At 36.1% G+C, this 21024-nt stretch overlaps 4 protein-coding genes across 5 annotated transcripts in view; 1 reads left to right on the top strand and 3 right to left on the bottom strand.

Annotated features, from left to right (window-relative positions):
* The window catches only part of LOC132199580 (cysteine-rich motor neuron 1 protein-like), a 59094-nt gene that overhangs the window by 13586 nt on the left and 24484 nt on the right, over positions 1 to 21024 (bottom strand). For both annotated transcript variants that reach the window (XM_059624407.1, XM_059624408.1), the window contains exon 2: positions 7946 to 8119. In XM_059624407.1, the coding sequence (XP_059480390.1) occupies positions 7946 to 8119 (174 nt within the window). The remainder of the gene's footprint in view (positions 1 to 7945; positions 8120 to 21024) is intronic.
* On the bottom strand, positions 10131 to 11257 carry LOC132199584 (uncharacterized). Its single transcript, XM_059624412.1, has 4 exons — positions 11111 to 11257; positions 10803 to 10976; positions 10464 to 10751; positions 10131 to 10407 (listed from the first exon to the last, which is right to left on the bottom strand). Exons 1-4 carry the CDS (start codon positions 11177 to 11179, stop codon positions 10249 to 10251), a joined length of 690 nt encoding a protein of 229 aa, XP_059480395.1. The 5' UTR covers positions 11180 to 11257; the 3' UTR covers positions 10131 to 10248.
* On the top strand, positions 11491 to 12365 carry LOC132199585 (uncharacterized). Its single transcript, XM_059624413.1, has 3 exons — positions 11491 to 11754; positions 11813 to 12091; positions 12179 to 12365. The coding sequence occupies exons 1-3, from the start codon at positions 11533 to 11535 to the stop codon at positions 12338 to 12340; spliced, it is 663 nt and encodes a 220-aa protein (XP_059480396.1). The 5' UTR covers positions 11491 to 11532; the 3' UTR covers positions 12341 to 12365.
* Positions 12994 to 13939, bottom strand: LOC132199583 (uncharacterized). The gene is made up of 4 exons (XM_059624411.1): positions 13843 to 13939; positions 13592 to 13765; positions 13252 to 13539; positions 12994 to 13195 (listed from the first exon to the last, which is right to left on the bottom strand). The coding sequence occupies exons 1-4, from the start codon at positions 13909 to 13911 to the stop codon at positions 13037 to 13039; spliced, it is 690 nt and encodes a 229-aa protein (XP_059480394.1). The 5' UTR covers positions 13912 to 13939; the 3' UTR covers positions 12994 to 13036.

The following is a 21024-nucleotide window of genomic DNA, read 5'->3' as shown; positions in this document are numbered from 1 at the left end:
GCTGCGCGCAATAATTACCCGAATGAAACAAACTGGTGCATAATTTTGGGCCTAATTAATTATTAATTTTGACACAATTATGGTGCATCTCCTGAATTAATTCATGATAGGGTTGAAATTGCCAATGACAAGGTAAACGACATTAAAAAGATTTTCATCATCACTTGAATGTAGAACTATTTTTCAACATCGAATGTAAAACTATTTTTCAACACCAATTAAATGTAGAACTATTTTTCAACATCAGCGAAATGTAAAACTATTTTTCAACATCAATTAAATGTAGAACTATTTTTCAACATCAATTAAATGTAGAACTATTTTTCAACATCAGCGAAATGTAGAACTATTTTCCAACATCAATTGAATGTAGAACTATTTTTCAACATCAGCGAAATGTAGAACTATTTTTCAACATCAATTTAATGTAGAACTATTTTTCAACATCATTTGAATGTAGAACTATTTTTCAACATCAATTGAATGTAGAACTATTTTTCAACATCAGCGAAATGTAGAACTATTTTTCAACATCAATTGAATGTAGAACTATTTTTCAACATCAGTGAAATGTAGAACTATTTTTCAACATCAATTGAATGTAGAACTATTTTTCAACATCAGCGAAATGTAGAACTATTTTTCAACATCAATTGAATGTAGAACTATTTTTCAACATCAGCGAAATGTAGAACTATTTTTCAACATCAGCCAAATGTAGAACTATTTTTCAACATCAATTGAATGTAGAACTATTTTTCAACATCAGCGAAATGTAGAACTATTTTTCAACATCAATTGAATGTAGAACTATTTTTCAACATCAATTGAATGTAGAACTATTTTTCAACATCAATTGAATATAGAACTATTTTTCAACATCAGCGAAATGTAGAACTATTTTTCAACATCAATTGAATGTAGAACTATTTTTCAACATCAATTGAATGTAGAACTATTTTTCAACATCAATTGAATGTAGAACTATTTTTCAACATCAGCGAAATGTAGAACTATTTTTCAACATCAATTGAATGTAGAACTATTTTTCAACATTAATTAAAAGTAGAACTATTTTTCAATATCAGCGAAATGTAGAACTATTTTTCAACATCAATTGAATGTAGAACTATTTTTCAACATCAGTGAAATGTAGAACTATTTTTCAACATCAATTGAATGTAGAACTATTTTTCAACATCAGCGAAATGTAGAACTATTTTTCAACATCAATTGAATGTAGAACTATTTTTCAACATCAGCGAAATGTAGAACTATTTTTCAACATCAATTGAATGTAGAACTATTTTTCAACATCAGCGAAATGTAGAACTATTTTTCAACATCAATTGAATGTAGAACTATTTTTCAACATCAGCGAAATGTAGAACTATTTTTCAACATCAGCCAAATGTAGAACTATTTTTCAACATCAATTGAATGTAGAACTATTTTTCAACATCAGCGAAATGTAGAACTATTTTTCAACATCAATTGAATGTAGAACTATTTTTCAACATCAATTGAATGTAGAACTATTTTTCAACATCAATTGAATATAGAACTATTTTTCAACATCAGCGAAATGTAGAACTATTTTTCAACATCAATTGAATGTAGAACTATTTTTCAACATCAATTGAATGTAGAACTATATTTCAACATCAATTGAATGTAGAACTATTTTTCAACATCAATTGAATGTAGAACTATTTTTCAACATCAGCGAAATGTAGAACTATTTTTCAACATCAATTGAATGTAGAACTATTTTTCAACATTAATTAAAAGTAGAACTATTTTTCAACATCAGCGAAATGTAGAACTATTTTTCAACATCAATTGAATGTAGAACTATTTTTCAACATCAGTGAAATGTAGAACTATTTTTCAACATCAATTGAATGTAGAACTATTTTTCAACATCAGCGAAATGTAGAACTATTTTTCAACATCAATTGAATGTAGAACTATTTTTCAACATCAGCGAAATGTAGAACTATTTTTCAACATCAATTGAATGTAGAACTATTTTTCAACATCAGCGAAATGTAGAACTATTTTTCAACATCAATTGAATGTAGAACTATTTTTCAACATCAGCGAAATGTAGAACTATTTTTCAACATCAATTGAATGTAGAACTATTTTTCAACATCAGCGAAATGTAGAACTATTTTTCAACATCAATTAAATGTAGAACTATTTTTCAACATCAATTGAATGTAGAACTATTTTTCAACATCAGCGAAACGTAGAACTATTTTTCAACATCATTTGAATGTAGAACTATTTTTCAACATCAATGAAATGTAGATCTAACTTTTTTTCAACCTCAATTGAATGTAGAACTACTTTTCAAAAAAAAAAAAAAAAAAATGTTTTTAAACTCACTCCTTTCCAATGATTGCGCATGTTATGTTTATGTAGTATTATATCACAACAATTATTTAACGATTAGCTAGTAATTCAATATTGAAAACAAGAAATAAGCGATTTTGATAAAAATTAAAATACAATTCAAAATAAATTTACTGATTAAATGGCCAGTCTCAATTCCAGTTAATTTCTCTGAAAACAAAGGGGGCACTTTATGTAGTTTCCATATTTGCACTAATCTGCTGGAATAATTAATAATAACGATTCAGCGAAATGCTCTCGTGCATGATTTAGCAGGCACACACGTTAATTTCGGGCCGACTCGCTCTCGGGTCCAATAGTATGATTCCCTTCCATCAAATTACCGCAGTGCAAATCGCCAGCAGGTATACTCGCAGCGGATAAAAAGCGGAGACCGACAGAAATGGAAGTTTGCTCTGTGTGTGTGCCCTATCTCTCGAATATTAAAGGCCCCTTCCGGCTGTGTGTTCCATCTAGCGCATCACCACTTTATTTTCCGTGCAGAAGCGTCGTTCTCGTCGACGAGAGTTTGTTTGTGTGTCATCGTGCGACTTGGAAGCGCGTCCCTTGTGGCCTGCACTTTTGTATCTGCATTTTATATCAGCCCTCGAGGATCTTGATGTCAGCGAATGTTTTTTCGTCCCTGGTCCACGTGCCGCTAAAAGGTTTGGTGGACATAAAAACGTAAATGCGCAAGATAGATATAAATTATTTTCAAAAAGTGGCATGACTGATATTTTTAATTGAAATACGTAAAAAAACGCATGCTATGGAAAAAATTTATTAACAGGTTTAAAGCTTCTAAATTATTTACATGGTTCTTCAATGATATACTAGCAATACAAATTTAATAGTTTATTATTTTTAAATTGTAATTATTAAATTAATAATAAATTAAATTAAATTTTAAATGATGTAAAAAAAATTAGTATTACCTTATTTTTTTTACATTGAATTGATGTACGATTTTGTGTATTTAAATGTATTAAACAGAGAATAAATAAATTAGTAAAAAAGTAAAACGAAAATGACAATTTTATTATCTTACTAATTACTAAGAGTAATAATATTCATTATTTGCTCAGCTTATTTCCCTCTTTTCTTACGGGATTAAATTTATTTCATAAAAATCAATAAAAACGAAGTGCACTGATAGATCTATAATAATTCCTGTTGCTTTTATCACAATAACTATTTTGTGAACCGCGTTTACTGGGTTTCCGGTTCTTCACAAAGATATCGCGTTCATTTAGTTAATTATAGTACACATTTTGTAATTATTTGAGCAGTTTTAAAATAGATGGAGTTTAAGCGACTAAAAAATATTTTATATAATGAGAGAAAGAAAAATAAAAATTTTAATCGTTTGGCGATTTTCATGAATTAATGAGTCAATTTTATTTTTGGGGCAGACTTTTCCTGAAATTAAAGTAATGTAAATTTAGTCCATATTATATTTGAATTAGATTTATCAACTCAATTATCATTATTGGGTGCTCAAAACCCCGAGTATCTATTCTCGCAAGACCATTAAAAAAAATTATGACTGGAAATTTAACAAGATAAACAATAAGTTTCATCTTGTTCTATTAATAGCATTGCTTGTCTGAATTTGACGATAGAGAAACAAGGCGGTGAAGACGGGCGGCTGATTTTTTTAGGCATAAGCACAAATGAAGAGGAAAAACAAGAACATGCCTCTGCGGTTTTTCATTTCCAGGGTCTGTGACAAAGGAGTCGACGAAACAAAAGCGAGTGGAAATAATTACTTTCCTGCCATCAAAAGTTTTCTCGCGACATCGTTTTGCAGCAAATTATGCCCGGTTGTGTTTCTCTTGCGTTTCACTGTAGCTAATTGTCCGCCAGACCGACTTTGAGATGTTTACGTTTGCTCGGAGGCGATGATAAGAGACTTCGTTTAATTGAAAATTTTGTGAGAAGCGACGCCGGTCTGCACTTTGCGCGAAATTAATGTTCTGAGGGGCTGTCACCGAGACCAAGGATTCATTTAATTTCAAAGAAGGGCCAATAGAAAGAGCACCGTATTTTTCCCCGGATCTTTTGTGTCCGGAAAAGCCACGGGAGAACAATGCGTGCGGTGGCTTATTCGGTCGCTGCGCCTCACAATGGGCAAAATCGAGTTTGGCCAGGCCGAAAGTGGCTACCTGAGGTGGGTCGAGTGACCCTCCACCTGATGTATGGTTAGATTCGCCGCCGCAGTGCAGAAAGGAGAGGCCTACTTTTATTTTTACATGTGGCGCGCACAAAAGAGAGGAGCCGCCGCGCCTGATTTGAACAGAAAAATTAATTCTTTTGTTGGGCTGCGATGAAAGGGGGTGGATTAAAAGAACCCTCTTGTTTGAGCCGCCTTTGAAGAGCAATCAGTGTTGCGGTGGTGCAGTCACATTTTCCCTTGCCAAGAAGTTCTCTCAAACAGAAACCATTCAATATCTTAATTTAAGAAAACTTTAATCAACGATCTATGTATAAAAAAATTGTATTTTGTTAGCTTTTCAGTTTTTACAGGATAATTTATTACCTATACTTTTCTCAAAAAGTTTTGTACATGAGCTCTTGGTTCTTTGTTTATCAGGTGATCTGATATAAAAAATTAAAATTTCAACAAAGCTGAGAGCAAGTTTTCCGCCAAAATTTATGTGTTGTTTCATTTAATGTTGAATAATTTAGAAAACTCCATATGAATGAACAATGGTAATGGTCAACACTATTACGAAATAAAATTTTTTTTTTTTTTTGTAATTAAAAATTGGAAAAATCTAGTCTAAATTGTTGCCTATATATTGAAACCACTAGTTCCAATAAGAGCTACAGCAATAACAATAACACCCCTTCTATTTTCTTTGGCCTTTCTAAAAAAATTCATTAACATGTAAAGTCAGCTTTTTCGTATAGGGTTGATTAAATTTTCACAGGCAAGATGGCTCCTCCTAGCTCCATAACCATTCGCGTGTGCCGTCTGAAGATAAAATCGAAGCAGATTACCGGCAGTGCGCGTGGTTTAATTAGAAAATAAATAGAGCGTGTAAAATCTGAAAGGAAAAAAACGCTCCAGCTTTTTTCGTTGGGTTTTCCACGAGCGCTTTATTATGCGCTGTAATTGCAGTCCCTGCAGAATTTTGCTTGCTTCTCAAGTGCATAATTAAAGTTGAGTTGGTTATGCAGCCCGCGTCGACAGCACGGCAAGCAGGTTGCCTATGTTTACCGCACTCAAATGCGAGTTCAACGGTAAATTCAGTGTTGTTAAGATTTTACAGCAATTAAAGAGTGAACGAGAAATTTCCTGCAAAATACGATGCTATAGCTGAATTTCATATTAAGGTTAACTAAGGGTGAAAGACTCAAATTCACATTTTAAAAATTATGTAAATTTAGCTAAAGAATCTTGGTTGAAAAAAAATGTAATCTTTCAGTTGAATTTTAAAAACTACTGCCTGAATTTTTAATATTAAATATGCTCCAAATTTCCATTTCAAGTGCCACGAGAGCAATATTTGAAGCAGGAAAAACGTTTGACAAAAAATATAGCCATGATTTGAAACCCAATCTCAGATCCTTAGGCATCGAGAATTTCTCGTTCTGAGAAAATTCGTTTGACATTGGCTGTAGAAAACATTTCATGCACCATTAGTCAATATCTTTTCCAAATTTTTGCTGCTTATATTTTGTAAACAACCAAATTGATGCTTCAAATATCAGCTCTTATGGAACGGTGCGTCTCTGCCGTATACTCTCCGGCGATGAGATGCAGCAACCCACGACCCGCTCGTTTTAATTAAAGGGGACTGTCAGTTGTTTACCTTGAATATTGGCTTGATGGAATTAACATGAGATCACGTCGTCGTCTTGTCGGAACGGGGGCGTCTTCAGCCTCACCACGGCGCACATCTAACGCTGGATAAAGTTCTTTTAACTCCTCCCAAGGGCTCGTTTCGCGTGCGAGAGGGGGGCGAGCTTGTAATTTGACATCGCCTGTTTACTGATCGCAATTGATTTCCTCGCTAAAGTTACCCACCTTGGACCACTAACGCTTCTCAAACAACTTAAGAAATTGATAGGGATGCGCGTATTATTCAAGTTAAAATGGATCAAAATTCAGCAAGGCTGAAGACCTATTAAACTTTCCACCATTCCCCGCAGTAAATCGATTACCAATTTAAAAATTAATTTAATTAAATTTAATAAACCTAACGCTAAACCCAGAGATTTCTTTAACCGAATTGTCAAAGTAAAACCAAATTGATTTTGAGAAACATATTTTTAAGAAAGCTTATATATCATTCCCTCTGAGCCAAAGAAATTTAATATTTTATGACAAATATGGAATATTTGAGAGAGGAAATCTCGAGTGTTTCGTTATGAGAAATTGTTCCATAGCTACTAAAAAAACATGATAAATCGTCTTTTGTAGAATATGTATTTCTCTCCCGGAAAAATCTCCTCTGGAAAGAACGCTTTTTTTGCGTATTGTGTGCTTTTTATGCTCAATAGTCTGGCTCAAAAGAGATTGACTTTTGATATCCTCGTTGGCGGCGGTTTCAATAAAAATGAGATAGGGTTGCACGCAGAGTGCGGGGCAAACAATCCTTTTCCGACAGAGCCAACTATAAAATCAGTAATGGTCGCGCAAAACAATGAAATTGCCTTTTGTCCAACGCACGCTGTTCATCCGAGGCCGTTTTTAAACGCATTTTGTTTGTTCCGACTCTGGTGTGCTGCATTTGTGGCAAAACTTTTGCACCCACTTTTATGACGCGCTTGCATTCGCCGAATGACCCAGACATACACAGCAGCAGCAAACTTTTACGACTGTGAGACGGATTGAGGGCACGCCGCGAAAAGTTTCTGCAAAACTTTTAATTCGGCCAAAATTGGCACCATCATTGAGCGAGAAATGCGACGTGACCAAGCAAAACACAGCCGAAAAGGGCAATTACAATTAGATTATTTGCCAATTACGCTTTTGTTCATTTTTGCTTGATAAGAGTTTATTTATCTTTATTTTTGTCCAAAGAAAAAAATTGCAAGCGCTATCTAAAATTTGTGATTCTTTAATTTATGCACGTAGCTGATATTAATTTGCGTGACAGATAAAAATTAGCAGCCGATAACACAGCGGCTTGTTTGGACTTTGCAGTTTATGCAATGTGCCATTTTCAAAAATTATCATATCAATCGTAAACTTCATTGTGAAAACAAGAAACAAGTCACAGTTCTGTTATCGGTTTGCTAAATATTTAGATCAAAAGTACATATGACTCTAAAGTAAAAAAAAATATATATATAGTGTTATTCACATGCTGGGATTTTCGTTACTAATTATTTGTTATTATTAGTATTAAATTGAAATGTCACGATTTTGATGGTTTAATTTGAAATACGGTTTCTCCTTGATATTGTGTTAAAGTCTATTGTTTCGAAGAAAAGAAATTTTGTGGCTATTAACGCGGCATATATTATGTTTATTATTTGAAATATTTTCAAAAAATTTCAAAATCCTTAGAAAATAACGATTGTGAATACTTACTCAGCATTGCCTTAAGGTTGATTTCGCATTCCGTATGGGTGGCGAAGGTGAAAGGTGGCAGGTCTCCAGGGCAGACGGAGGCGCTTCCGCAGTGACAGCTGGTCTCAACCACGTTGCACCCGTGCTGCTCGTGAGCCTGCCTGCCACAGTCGGCTTTATCACTCGCTGGGGGCCCTGAAACAGGCAGGAAGATCTGTCAGTCAAGACGTCCACGCCGCAAGATTGTAATGTAATGCCCAGAGGAGGATCGTTCCAGAGACCCGCGATTTTTTTAACCATAAAAATCACCTCCATGTCTTTTCTCCTTTTTTTTCCCCAATCGATCATTGAATGAAAGAACAGAAAAACGAGGTTAAAAAATTATTTGATGAATGGGGGAAATATTGAGCATTATTATTATAGACTTTTGTAAGACGTTTTTGGACCTTTATTTCGTTGCTGAATGGACCAATTTGTCATTAACCAACCATCAGCCTGGAACGAACAAGGCAAAGAATGGAAGTTTGCTGAAACTCAATTACACCATCCGTCTTACCCATTAAGGCAGCTTTTTACATCCGAACTTGCTGCCGCCTGAAAAGCTAATTTGATCCATAAATTTCCTCTCCGATTTATGGGTATTTTAAGAGCACAAAACGCTATTTTAATGAGAATTCGTTCTTATAAAGCATAGTCGCCAGAAGCTTCTTTTCCAGTCTCTATAGCAATAACCCGCTTCCTTGCGCTGTAATGGCACTCAAACAACTTTACCTTATTATTCCTCCTGCCTCCAAGGGGCAAAAATTTTTGCAAATTTTGCTTTTCTAATAATGGCGATATTGCACACCTCTCTACCTTCTGCCTTTTTTATTAGAACATAATGTTTGAGAATTTATTGTTAAGTTGAGGCCCTTCTCAAATTTTAAACGGCCTAATTATTTTTTAATGCGTTTTCAGGAAAGCTTTTTCCAGCTTTTTCTCCATTTTGAGATTCATCTGGTATAATAAATTCCACTCCTTTGTTCCTTTGTTCGTTATTTTAACTTGAGAAATATTTCACCGTGATGGCTCTTTTATTTGCAAAATTCATTCGCTGATTTTTGGAACGATCACAACCAATTTGCACATTAACAAAAATCTATGCATATATAACCATATTTCTTCAATTTCTTTCTTTTTTGCTTATATCAGATAATCCAATTACCCTCTTTTTACTTTCCGCCCAGCAGTGAGAGTTTAAGAAGAATTTCCTTTTTTTTTTTTTTTTTTCAAAGTAACCCAGCCTGTTCTTTTTTACCTTCTCATCAATTTAATGTAAAAAATAACCAAATTAAGTAAGTAGGTCTCTACTTTAACACCCACAAAAAATTCATAAGCATAATATATCTTTGATTAATAGGTTAGTTTTTATAAATTCAAAGAATAATTGTGTAACTAGTAAAATACGGCCAAGATGGAGAAAATCAATTCATAAGCGTGTAAAATGCAAGTGTTTGTCCGCTTACGACTTAATTTTCCCGTTTCATGAGCGAAACGCAGGAATTATCACCAGCTGGCCGGATCAAAAGTAATTAAAACACCTATTCATTAATAGCACTCGGTGAGAGTGAGGCGAAGCTGCGTGCGTGTGTGGGCAGAGATGGGGCTCTCGGCGTCGCTTTGCTGGTTCATTAACCCTTTTGTCAGAATGGCTTTTAAACGGCGGGGCTCGTTTGTCGACGCGCTAGCTGCTTTTATTAGGCGAACGCCGTTTCGAGATTTAACCGACCTTACAGGGTTTGTTGCAGTGTCGGCGCGCGCAAAACAAAACTGAGCACCGGAAATTAATTTTCGACTCAAATATTTGCAATTACCCCGCGTCGGGGCAAAACAACGAGAGAGCCCTTGAAGGTGGCTTGTCGCAGCCGGCAGGAAACGACGATTAATTAATCTAATTTCACGCGCAACTTGCTATAGGCTAGTTGAGCAAATAAAAGCGCCTGTGCTGCTGTCAGTCCACCCGATCTAGTCTGATGATCTGGCCAAACGAAAAAGTTGTCAACTTTGCATGATATGTAAAAGAAAAAATTCATATACATTTCCTTTTTTACTTACTTTTTACGTAAAATTTTGCAATATTTTTAACATTCCTTTTTTTTTGAGCTGTGTCACAAGCAGCGAAAATCGATGAATTTTAAACTATCAATTTGGCCTCAAACTATTATAAAATTATTTTCACTATTATTTTATTAACGTCATATTTCACACAAAAATCAAGAAAATGCAAGCTATGCGTTCTAGATATATTTATTGGGTTTCATATAGCGCAGGGTAACTTTCTGCAACTAGGGAATCTGTCCAATGACAAGATCAAGTGCAACAAGAGTATCTGAACCGCGAGCGTCGAAAACAATCTTGACGTTGAAAGTTTCCGAGTCCTCTGCACTCAAAATGTCATAAATCTTCTGCAGGTCTGAGTAAATAAGGACGACTTCTGGACCATCCTGATAATATAAAATGTTTTATGAAAACACTCTTAATTTTCAATTAACTTTTAAACCTGGCCGTTGACAGCATTGTCGATGGCTGTTTTAGCCTCTCCTGTGCGGAGATAAACAGAATCCCACAGCGCATTGTAAGCCAGATCATGGTTTGCAATTTCAGCCCTGAGCAAATTAGTAGTGCTAGGGACCTGGTTCAGGTCAACGTCAAGTTGATCGTTGATCCTTGAAAGGGTGGTGCGTAACTGTTGAGCCAAAATTTGTCTCTGGTCTCGTGAGTTGGTATTATATTCATCTCTGAAAGCTCTGAATGCTTGGCGCACTGGCGCGATAGCTGCCTGGTTGGCCTATTGAATTTTTATCATAAAAAAGTGCATGGATTTAAACATACAACTCACGATGAGAGCAAGGTTAGCAAAGATATTTTGAGCCAAGTCTTCGATAGGCAGATTAAGTGAAACGTCCAGAACATTTAGTTGGTTGAGCATATTGACCACCTGGAGGTCGAAAATACCAACTTTGAGCTTGGCATCGCTGATATCAGCAGCCAAATCCTTTCCCAAAGGCACGGCCTAAGATAAATTTTGAATAATTATTGAGCTGCAAAATTAATTATATCCGCATTTCTTTTCCTTTTTCCAATTTTTGAAAGGTTTTGAATTAACCGAGAAAAATAAATATATTAAGATAAAATAAAAATTCTTACATGAGTTAGAGCCGCAAAGATAGCGAAAAGAGCTAGTTTGGTTGCCATTGTGTCAAAGACTGATAGCATCAATGTCTGGGAACGTGAACAAATATTTGTTGAAAGAGCCTAATCTCTTTGAAATACAGATTTCTGAAGGCCATTTAAGGTACTTAGGGCGTTGATTACATAGAGGTACGGAGTGGCCCCTTATAATAGTATGTTGATAGCAGAAGAAGTTTAATTTGGCCAGTCCGTCTCTTTAATCACAGACTTTAAAAGTCTGTCTGCAAGATAGAAAAAAAAATAGATTAAAATCTGACAAACATGTTTTTGTTTCAAAGGTTGATTGATGAATAGGACCAGCAGATAAGAGGCTTGTCGGTCTTTATAAAACGAAAACACTTGTTCTTGAGCTGATTTTAGGATTCTCATTATCCAAAATGAAGCTGCTGGCAGTGCTTGCGTGTCTCGTTTCAGCGTCCTTGGGCCTCTTTGTCTTGAGGGACCTCGCAGCTGACATCGCTAGTGCAGAGAGGGCAGTCAACCTTTTCAACACTCAGGTCGAATCGTTATTGAACAGAATTTCCACCCTTGAAAGCGAGCTCAACAATGATGTCACCAACACTTGCACAACCATTCTGAGCAATCTTGCTCAAATTAATGTACTAAACGATATGTGTATTTATTACAGAAGAAACTATTTTTAAATTATTTAAACAGGTCACTAATTATGACGAGATTGAAAACTTGCTGGGCAGCAGTAAGAACCAGTCGGACGTAGCAATCAGTGGATTGAAATTCAATCTGGAGCAAACCATCCTGTTACTTCAAATTATAAACGGCAACCTTGCTAACGACCTTCCATCTTTGGGCGCCAACGTCGAATCTTTGAAAGCGTACATCTCAACTGGAGACTCAATTTACAGCTCACTTTTTGCACAACTGCAAGATTCTACTGTCACAATTGAACAGGCAATCACAGCTGGAGTGGGTGACCTGGTACGTCTGATACTTATATTGCATTTATGAAAATTTTTTAATTCACTAAAATAAACATTTATAATCACGAAACCTGAAATTTTACAGCAAGGTCCAGAAGTGACTACAATTTTCGTTAGATGGACACACGTAAAAGATGTCATTCTGAACCAGCGGGTCCTCACCGACAATGTCAAACTCGTTTATGACACCAGAGGTGAAAACGCTGTGAATGCCCTCGATATTGTTGTAGCACAAGTGCCACAATAAAAAATGGGTTTTTAATTCAATCACATGAGAGAAATTTTATTCTTGTTCCTATCACATCCCTAGTTAATTAATGTTTCTTCAGCTCTATTGATTTAGTTAGAAAGCAGAGCAATGAATTTTCAATTTCTGTATATTTTTCATTTGTGAAATAAGTTAAGCGTCCACATCAAATCCCGTTCTCAAAACCAATAAGTAGCAATTTAGTTTACCAGCAACTTTTTTATATGATGATAGTTGTAGTAAATAAAAACGCTTATTATATCAGTCTGTGTGCTCTCTGGAGATCTGGCCAAACGGACAGGTTGTTTTATTGTTTTAAAAGGTACAATTTGCATAGAGCATTGCAGTCAAAATGCAAAATTATTTTGAATTTACGTATTTTGGCCACCAATTTGCGTTATCAGTTAAGCTGTTTATATATTGAAAATTCTTAATTTTTTTTTCAATTTGTACATTGCAATTAGTGGTGGTTGTGTCACCAGCAGTGAAAATCAATTAAATAAAACTAATACTTTGGCTGAGAAAATTTTATTTATTTATAATTTTTTTTAACTAATGTGACTGTAAATTTTTTTTAAATTGATCTTTAAAGTTAAAAATTCATTTTGTTGACGTAATGGAATATTTTATAAAAAAATCAAAGAAATGTAAGATATAGTATGAAGAACTGTTTATTGCGTTTAAAACTTTCAGCAACTAGGGAATCTGTCCAATGACAAGATCAAGTGCAGCAAGAGTATCTGAACCGCGAGCGTCAAAAACGATCTTGACGTTGAAAGTTTCCGAGTCCTCTGCACTCAAAATGTCATAAATCTTCTGCAGGTCTGAGTAAATAAGGACGACTTCTGGACCATCCTGATAATATAAAATGATTTAAGAAAACACTCTTAATTTTCGATTAAATTATATACCTGGCCGTTGACAGCGTTGTCGATGGCTGTTTTAGCCTCTCCTGTGCGGAGATAAACAGAATCCCACAGCGCATTGTAGACTCCATCATGGTCTGCAATTTCAGCCCTGAGCAAATTAGTAGTGCTAGGGACCTGGTTCAGATCAATGTCAAGTTGATCATTGATCCTTGAGAGGGTGGTGCGTAGCCGTTGAGCCAAAAGCTGCCTCTGGTCTTGTGAGTTTCCATCATATTCATCTCTGAATACTTTGAATGCTTCACGCACTGGCGCAATAGCTGTCTGGTCAGCCTATTGAGTTTATGACCATCACAAAAGTGAATAAAAAAATACCAGAACTTACAATAAGAGCGAGGTTAGCATAGATATTTTGAGCTAAGTCTTCGACAGGCAGGGCAAGCGACACATCCAAAATATTTAAGCGGTTGAGCATTTCAACCACCTGGAGATCGAAAACTCCAATTTTGAGCTTGGCATCGCTGATGTCAGTAGCCAAATCCCTTGCCAAAGGTATGGCCTGCGTTAAATATAAAATAAATATAGAGCTGAACGTTTTGCTTCAAGCTAATTTAATAAAAATTATTAAATTCTTACATGAGTAAGAGCCGCGAAGATAGCAAGAAGAGCTAGTTTCGTTGCCATTTTGTCAAAGACTGATTGCATCAATGTCTGGGGACGTGAAAAAATACTTGTTTGAAGTGTCTAATCTCTTTGATAAAGATTTCATGGGTCCGTTCAAGGTACTCCAGCATAGATGAAATGATTACGCAGAGGTACGGACTGGGTCCTTCTGTGCAAGCGTGCCTGGGTAAGATCGCTCTTTTCCAAAGATATGCTGTAATGCTGAATATCTTTATTTATACAACAAAAATCCTTATGAATCCAACTTTCAGGTCACACTTCGTTGGGAGCACGCAATGCATCTCGCCATTTAATTAAATTGGTATACCTAGTTGTGTTAAACAAATGCCAATGAAGCAAACGGAAAACTAATCTATTGCTTTCTTATATTTCAAATCACTTTGCATCTCAAGATTAAGTAGATTTGTTTAATGGCTTTTATCAAAAACTTTGCACAAAACTCTGAAAGAAGCGAGCTATAAACAGCGATATTACGGTAGTCCCAAGTGCACATCCTAATACTGACTGCACTGACCTCATCTTTGGTGGTATCAATAAGATGACGATGTTCATAAATTATTGAACTTATTACTCTATAATTAAGACTTCATTTGAAATGATTAAGCATATATCTAGTAAATTTCATTCATTAATAATTTAATACATTTATTTATTTATTACTAACCATATTGAACTATGCATGCAAGTGACACAAAGTGACCAATGTTTTTGTCAGCTGGACACATGTAACAGATGTAGTTCTAAACCAGCAGCGATCCTCACCTTGATGTCACCTGGGGAAATCGCTGTGAATATCCTTGTTAATTTCGTTGAACAAGTGCCACAATAAAAGTTTCAATTCACACAAACAAAATGTTGTGATTTTTTCAATTGAGAATTTCTGATCAACTTTCCTATCACATATAAAGCTAATAAAATGCCATCTATTGATTCTATTGAGCCTTCGGCTCCATTGGTTTAATTGAAAAAGCAGAGTTATTGATATTAAATGTCGGTATATTGGGCCGATGAAATAAGTTAAGCGCCCACATCCCATGGCGTTCTCAATACCAATATAGAAATTTAGTGATGATGGGAATAAAGCCCAACGGAGAAGCCTCCAATCTCAATTATTGGACCCTCGGAAAGTGTCTGCTTTTTATCACGGGGAGAGATATTAGCAGGATTATTTTCGCAGAGAGCGCGGCACCATGCGAGGTTCGAACAAATGACGTCGCCCTCGCAGGTCGGTTTTCACCCCTATTACGAAAGCCTATTTTATCTACTGGCGGCCACGCAGAGGCAGAGGGAGGAAGCACACAATAATAATAAATCCGGACAGCAGCGGCTTCGGAGCCAGATGGAGAAGGAAAGGCCGCCCCGTGTGTGCAGTAAGACATATACCTTTCTGCCGAAATATTCGCCGCAATATGGTGGGCGCACACACACTGATACATACACGCGCTTTATTGGCAAACCCTCTCGAAATTCACTTGCTGAGCGAATTGGAGCGAAACATCAAGAGAGAGGAAGCGGGTGGGCTGCCAGGGAAATGTGGAATTCCAGCTCGCCTATTTGCAAAATTAATATACCACTGGCTGAAATTGCCGCGTACAACCAGCTAATAAAATTTGCCAGCTTATTTGATTAACTTGTGCTAGCCTGCTGTTATAGATTGCGCATCACTGAACCCACACACTCTTATGCTAAAAAAATTTAATATATTATAATGCTCAATAATTAAAAATGTTTTTTTCAACTAGTAAGAAAGTTTTATAGTAGTTTAATAAAATGATTGCAATTTTAATTAATATAATATTATTATACAATTACAACTATTTTAAATACCTGAATGTTTAGTGAAGAAAGCCTTTAATTTAAATAAAATATCAGATATGAAATATAAAAATATCTACTTCTGATTTCTATTTCAAAATGAATATTTCTGCGTTTTATTTTGTCTTTATATTTTCTTTCCCAATAAATACACTTCATTTAAAAAAAGATTAACAATAATGTTTTGGATTGCAACGATAATTTATGTGTTATTAATTTATATAATAAAAAATAATCATTCTTCATTCATACTAATTGTTATTGTTATCAAAATTCTGCTGGTCCCTAATTCCCACCCTCAAAACAATTACAAGTGTTCAAGTTACATTAACAAGGTGTATCGGTTTGGGAACGGAATGGCGGAAATGAGTGTGGGGCGAGCAGAATTACCCCCTTACCCAGCAGGACAAATTAATGAGCAGGAGCACCTGTTGGAAAATTCCAATCCCTCTCCGTCGAGGTGGAATTTGCACGATATATAGAACCACTCGTGCTGGAATTTTGCCAATAGATTGCACAATGGACTTGGCGCGTTGAAGAAAGAGAATAAGAGTCTGGAAATAATGACGGGGCAAAAAATGCGCTTGTCGTTATTCCGAGGCGTGTTGTTGGGCCTATGGCCGACTTCTGGGTTACGCTCGTTATGCGTGAAAGAGCATTTTGTGCGAGGGGGAGAAAAGCGTGCGTATTGATCACTCTGCACGTTTCGCGTAGGCTGAGAGACGACTGCGAGCGAGCGTACTGTCTGCACCCTGTTTGTATATTGCCCAAATACATATATTATAGTATCTATTCGTGTTTAATGCACATACACGACGGGAGTATGTTCCGGGGCTGTGTTTCTGCTCGAGATTTTGGCTCATTATAATCAGGCACAAAGCCCCGCTGAAATATTCAACAGCGGCGTATCATGGCGCCGAGAGGTTAACTTTGGGAAGCATTCGCTGCATGCCCTTCAAATTGTCAGCCGCCGCAGAACAAAATAAAAAAATGTGCGTAATTTTGATATATCTCGTGCGAAATTCCTTGATTTGAATGTTCAATTAGCCTAAAATGACATCAAACCAATTAAACATAATATTTGATATGGAAGAAATGAGAGAATGAGAAACTTGCAGGATTATAAATTTAACTAAAGTATAACAATATAAATGACATTAAGACAGCGCGATTTATTAAAACTCCAATTAATATTTTTGACAAGGTGGGAATGGTGGCTTTCCTTGATGGTTTTTGTGCGTTTGTTATAATTAAAAAATCTTACTGTGCAAATAATTTAAGAGCCGGAAATTACTTTGCCATTTCAAAGCAAGTTAAAAAAATTTTTGTCAAATAAATTGGCTACTCAATGAATTTTCTGATATTTTCATTTTAACTACGATTGTTCTCAAAATAAACACGTAAAACAAATTATGTAGAAAATGTATTGTTTCCTTTTGTGATCAAAAACCAATAAACCAACTAATTCATTATTCATTCATCAAGGAAATGCCAAAATAAATTCCCACTTGTTATGTTTAATTGACATTATGGCAAGTTAAATGTTAGTTAATTTGCCTTAAAACAAACTAGTTTCTATTCATTCGTCAGTACATATTCACTATTAATCACACCCCTCCGGTCCTTCCTCTCATGACGTGCTTTATGCAAATATCACACAGCTCATTAATTGCGTTTCATTGACGTGAAACTGCCGAGCCGTCTGCGGAGATTTCGATTGGAAATATGTTATTTCCAGCGGCGTAGCTGTTTACAAAGGACACAAGCCAACCAAATTACCGCTTCGCGCAATCACTGTCATTGCAAAATCGCAAATTATGCACATCTCATTTGCTGCTGCCGACGGCGCCACGATTAAGCTTACAGATCGTTCAATTTTCATTACACGACAATCAAGGACTTAAGTATATTGAAAAATATGATTTTATTGACGACTTTAAATAATAAGAAAAGAAAAAATCGTTGGCAAAATTTGGTTTGATGGTCTTTTGACGATGAATAATATAATAGAGTGCTGCATGTGAATTCTTTAGCTGCACCCCATAAACAAAAGGTTCTTAAGCTGTGGTTTTGCTCTCGGCGGCGTCCCCGCCTGGCGAGGACAATGCCGAGGACCCCAGAATAAATCTCCCCGTTTTTGCTTCAAAGGCAAAAAAACTGAGAGCTGCCGATCTCGCTCGGTAGTCGACTGATGGATGGTGTTTTTTGAGCACCTCGACCGGCGGCAGGCTGGAATCAATTGCAGGGGCCTCGGGACTTTGGCAACGCCGTCTTTGCAGCTCGAACGCCTGACCGGTCAGGTTGTGAAATATTTATGAGCACGAAATAGCGAAACACTGCAAGAGAGATGCTGTGTAATTTGTAATTCTCGACGGCCAACATACACAAACACGGGTGCAAGAAAGAAAATTGACTTTTTCTCGCTGCCCTTTTCAAACGCAGATAAAAATGTCCGTGGCAGCTGATCGGCCACTCCAGCCCTTTTTTAATGTCTCACTTCTTCCCGTGGCCAAAGGGCGGTGGTCCATTCATTTCAAGTGCGGGTCTCTTTATATTTTTTTTTTCAGGCATTATAAATCGACAGCTGAAACACACACATGCATGATTTATGGAGCCACGAGGGCGAATATAAAATAAGAGCAGGCGGCTTTTTGCCCCCGAGTTTATCTATATTCAGCCTGCCCATATTTATTGGCGGACCATGCACCAGCATATTTGCCCGGCAACATTAGTGCCTCGCCAGACGTTCTTTTTATTTTCCTTTGCGCAAAATTTGCCTTCTCGCATTCCCAGAGGAGCAGCGAATGAAAATTGTTCCCAAAGAGTTGGGAATTTATTAGATCTCCGCAAACAAAACGGTCAAAAGTTTTATGGGGCAGCAGACACGTCCAACTAATCCGCTAATAATAATTCCTCCCTACCAACTTAAAGTCACGGAGCGAAATTCCCGCCGAATAATTCAAAACGCACAAAAGAAATCGAGCAGCTTCATAAATTAAATCCGCAGCTTTTGCAGCGGCGACGCCACTATAAGAGGGTGTTGGGCATTGTGTTAAAATTTTTATTAGGTCGCCATTTATCAGAGGGTAAAAAGACGCAGATTAAATCTTGATCACGTTTCAGCCTTTTGTTTCATGCGCGGTCGCGGCGCCCGTTTCCGCAGCGCAGCACCATTTTGCCTCAAGCTCGGGTTTATTCCCTCTACAATAATGCACATTTATTTTATTCTTTCACTGCTGAACAGTCGAGATTAAGCGCGACCTGCGGCTGCGAATACGCGGAACGTCTGGTGCGAATGTCACTGTGGAATAAAGCAAATCTGCGGCAGCAATATGCGAGTGCCATATTATCCTACTTGAGTATTTCTAGTGACTGCACAAAACTACAACAACCAACATAGAGTAATCCATCTTTTATCAACAGAACATCAGCATATAGATGTAGAAATATAAATCAGTTTGTGGATTTTTTGAACATATATAGACAAAAAAAATCAAACTTGTAACAATTATTTTTCAAAAACATATAATGAAAAAAATCTTAAACTTCCAAGAATTATTTTTTATAAAAATTTAAAAAAATATATTTATACAGTTTTTTTTATATGTGAAAATTTTATTTTATTTCTTTATTAATTTTTTAATTATTTTATCAACATTATACATTTTAATATTATATAAAAAAAATACTGTAAAACAACATCAATTTTTCAACGAAAAATTGTTGTCAATGCTCAATGTTCTGTTAAATAATGGTTCTGCCTATTGATGAACAACAATGAAAAAAGATATTATAAGCTATCGTGATTTGATTAATAAGAGGTTAAAAAAATTCCAAATTATCTATAACGCTTATTTTCCAAACTCTATTTATATTAGATGAATCGAATTTTTTTAAATATTTTAATTAATTTTAATTAAGTGTTCATTGTGAATTGATCCAAGAGTAAAAAATTCTTTGTGGCATTAGTGTCTTCAAATGCAAACGCTAAATCTTGAGAATGTGCCATGGCAAGATAATCCCTTGCAAAGTGAAGCCGTCATAATTGGAAATCCGAGCTACTTAGTTAGCACAAGGACTTACTTAGTATATGTACAGCGAAATTCGCGTGGTTTTGGAGCAGCTGCGCTGTTGGATTAACTCATCAAGTTTCCATCACAATTTTCCCGTGAAAAACGCCTCCTATGGTAATCAACTACGTGCATTTTCAAATCTGTCATTACCAACTTTTGTCGTTTGTACGTGTTTATTCAAAACTACTAGGCGCTCATTATCACTGCCATCAAAACATCAGATTTTCTTCACTAGAAGCTAAAAGTTGCGTAATTGGAAACTTTGAACAGAGCAGGGCGACGAGATAGAGAGAAACTCATTATGCATCAATAAATGTGCATTTGTTATTACTCTATAGAACAAGGACGCACACAGGAAATACTATAATACTGCTGCATTGATGCTGAAGCGTTTCCCTATGCCATATGCTCTCAAAGCAGAAAATTAGCTTTGTATGTATATGTTGGTGCTTGACGGGCTTAATGAGTGCACTAGCAAAGTTGTGCAAGTGCACACAGCTATGTGCAAGAGCTGCAACCGGAGCGCCATTTTCTTTCGTTTATCGTCCCGCATGTAAAAAAATTAATCCGCGCAAAAAATCCTTTGTCGAAGTTGGAATAGGGAAAAAAGCAGAAGCGCTTTTCTCTATTAAAAGTTTGTTCTTGTTAGAATAGCCGGCTGCGAAATTGCCATTTTTCACAAAGAAGTCTGACAAATTTGCATCAAATATGATATTCATCTCTCTCGCTGGCAAAGCTCAATCACGCGCCACCCCCGTGCAGTCCCATTTTAATTTCAGACTTTCTGCGTCGGGCAAAAAAGTGGGGCGGCTCTACTCGTCGACATTTATTCATCCGTCGGCTCGTCCGGGAAGTTTTGCCATTGTGCCTGCTCTCGGCTGTCATGTTCCGCGCGCTTGATTTAATGATATTACGCCCCTCGACTTAAATAAAACTCGTCGAGCCGTCTCGCACTTCAACTTTGCTTCGCTTCTACTATAGGTAATGAAATATACGCCAGGACATATTACCCTTGGAAACAATGAATTACAAGCCTGAGCAAGAACATTAATCCCCGTGTTAATTACGCCCACGCAAATACTTCATCAGGCTCCTGATTAATTAAAATGACGAGTTAACTGCGTCACGTTCAGTGCTCATTATCATCATTGACAAAACTTTGATATTTTAGTGTCCAACAATGTCACTTTTGCAATGGAAATTTCATTTAAAGCTAAATAAAAATAAAAATCATTTTGATTTTTAA

Source organism: Neocloeon triangulifer, unplaced genomic scaffold, assembly GCF_031216515.1.
Source record: "Neocloeon triangulifer isolate White Clay Creek 2 clone unplaced genomic scaffold, ASM3121651v1 ptg000014l, whole genome shotgun sequence".
NCBI lineage: Eukaryota > Metazoa > Arthropoda > Insecta > Ephemeroptera > Baetidae > Neocloeon > Neocloeon triangulifer.
The sequence above is the reverse complement of the archived record's forward strand: the minus strand, read 5'-3'. Positions and strand labels throughout refer to the sequence as shown.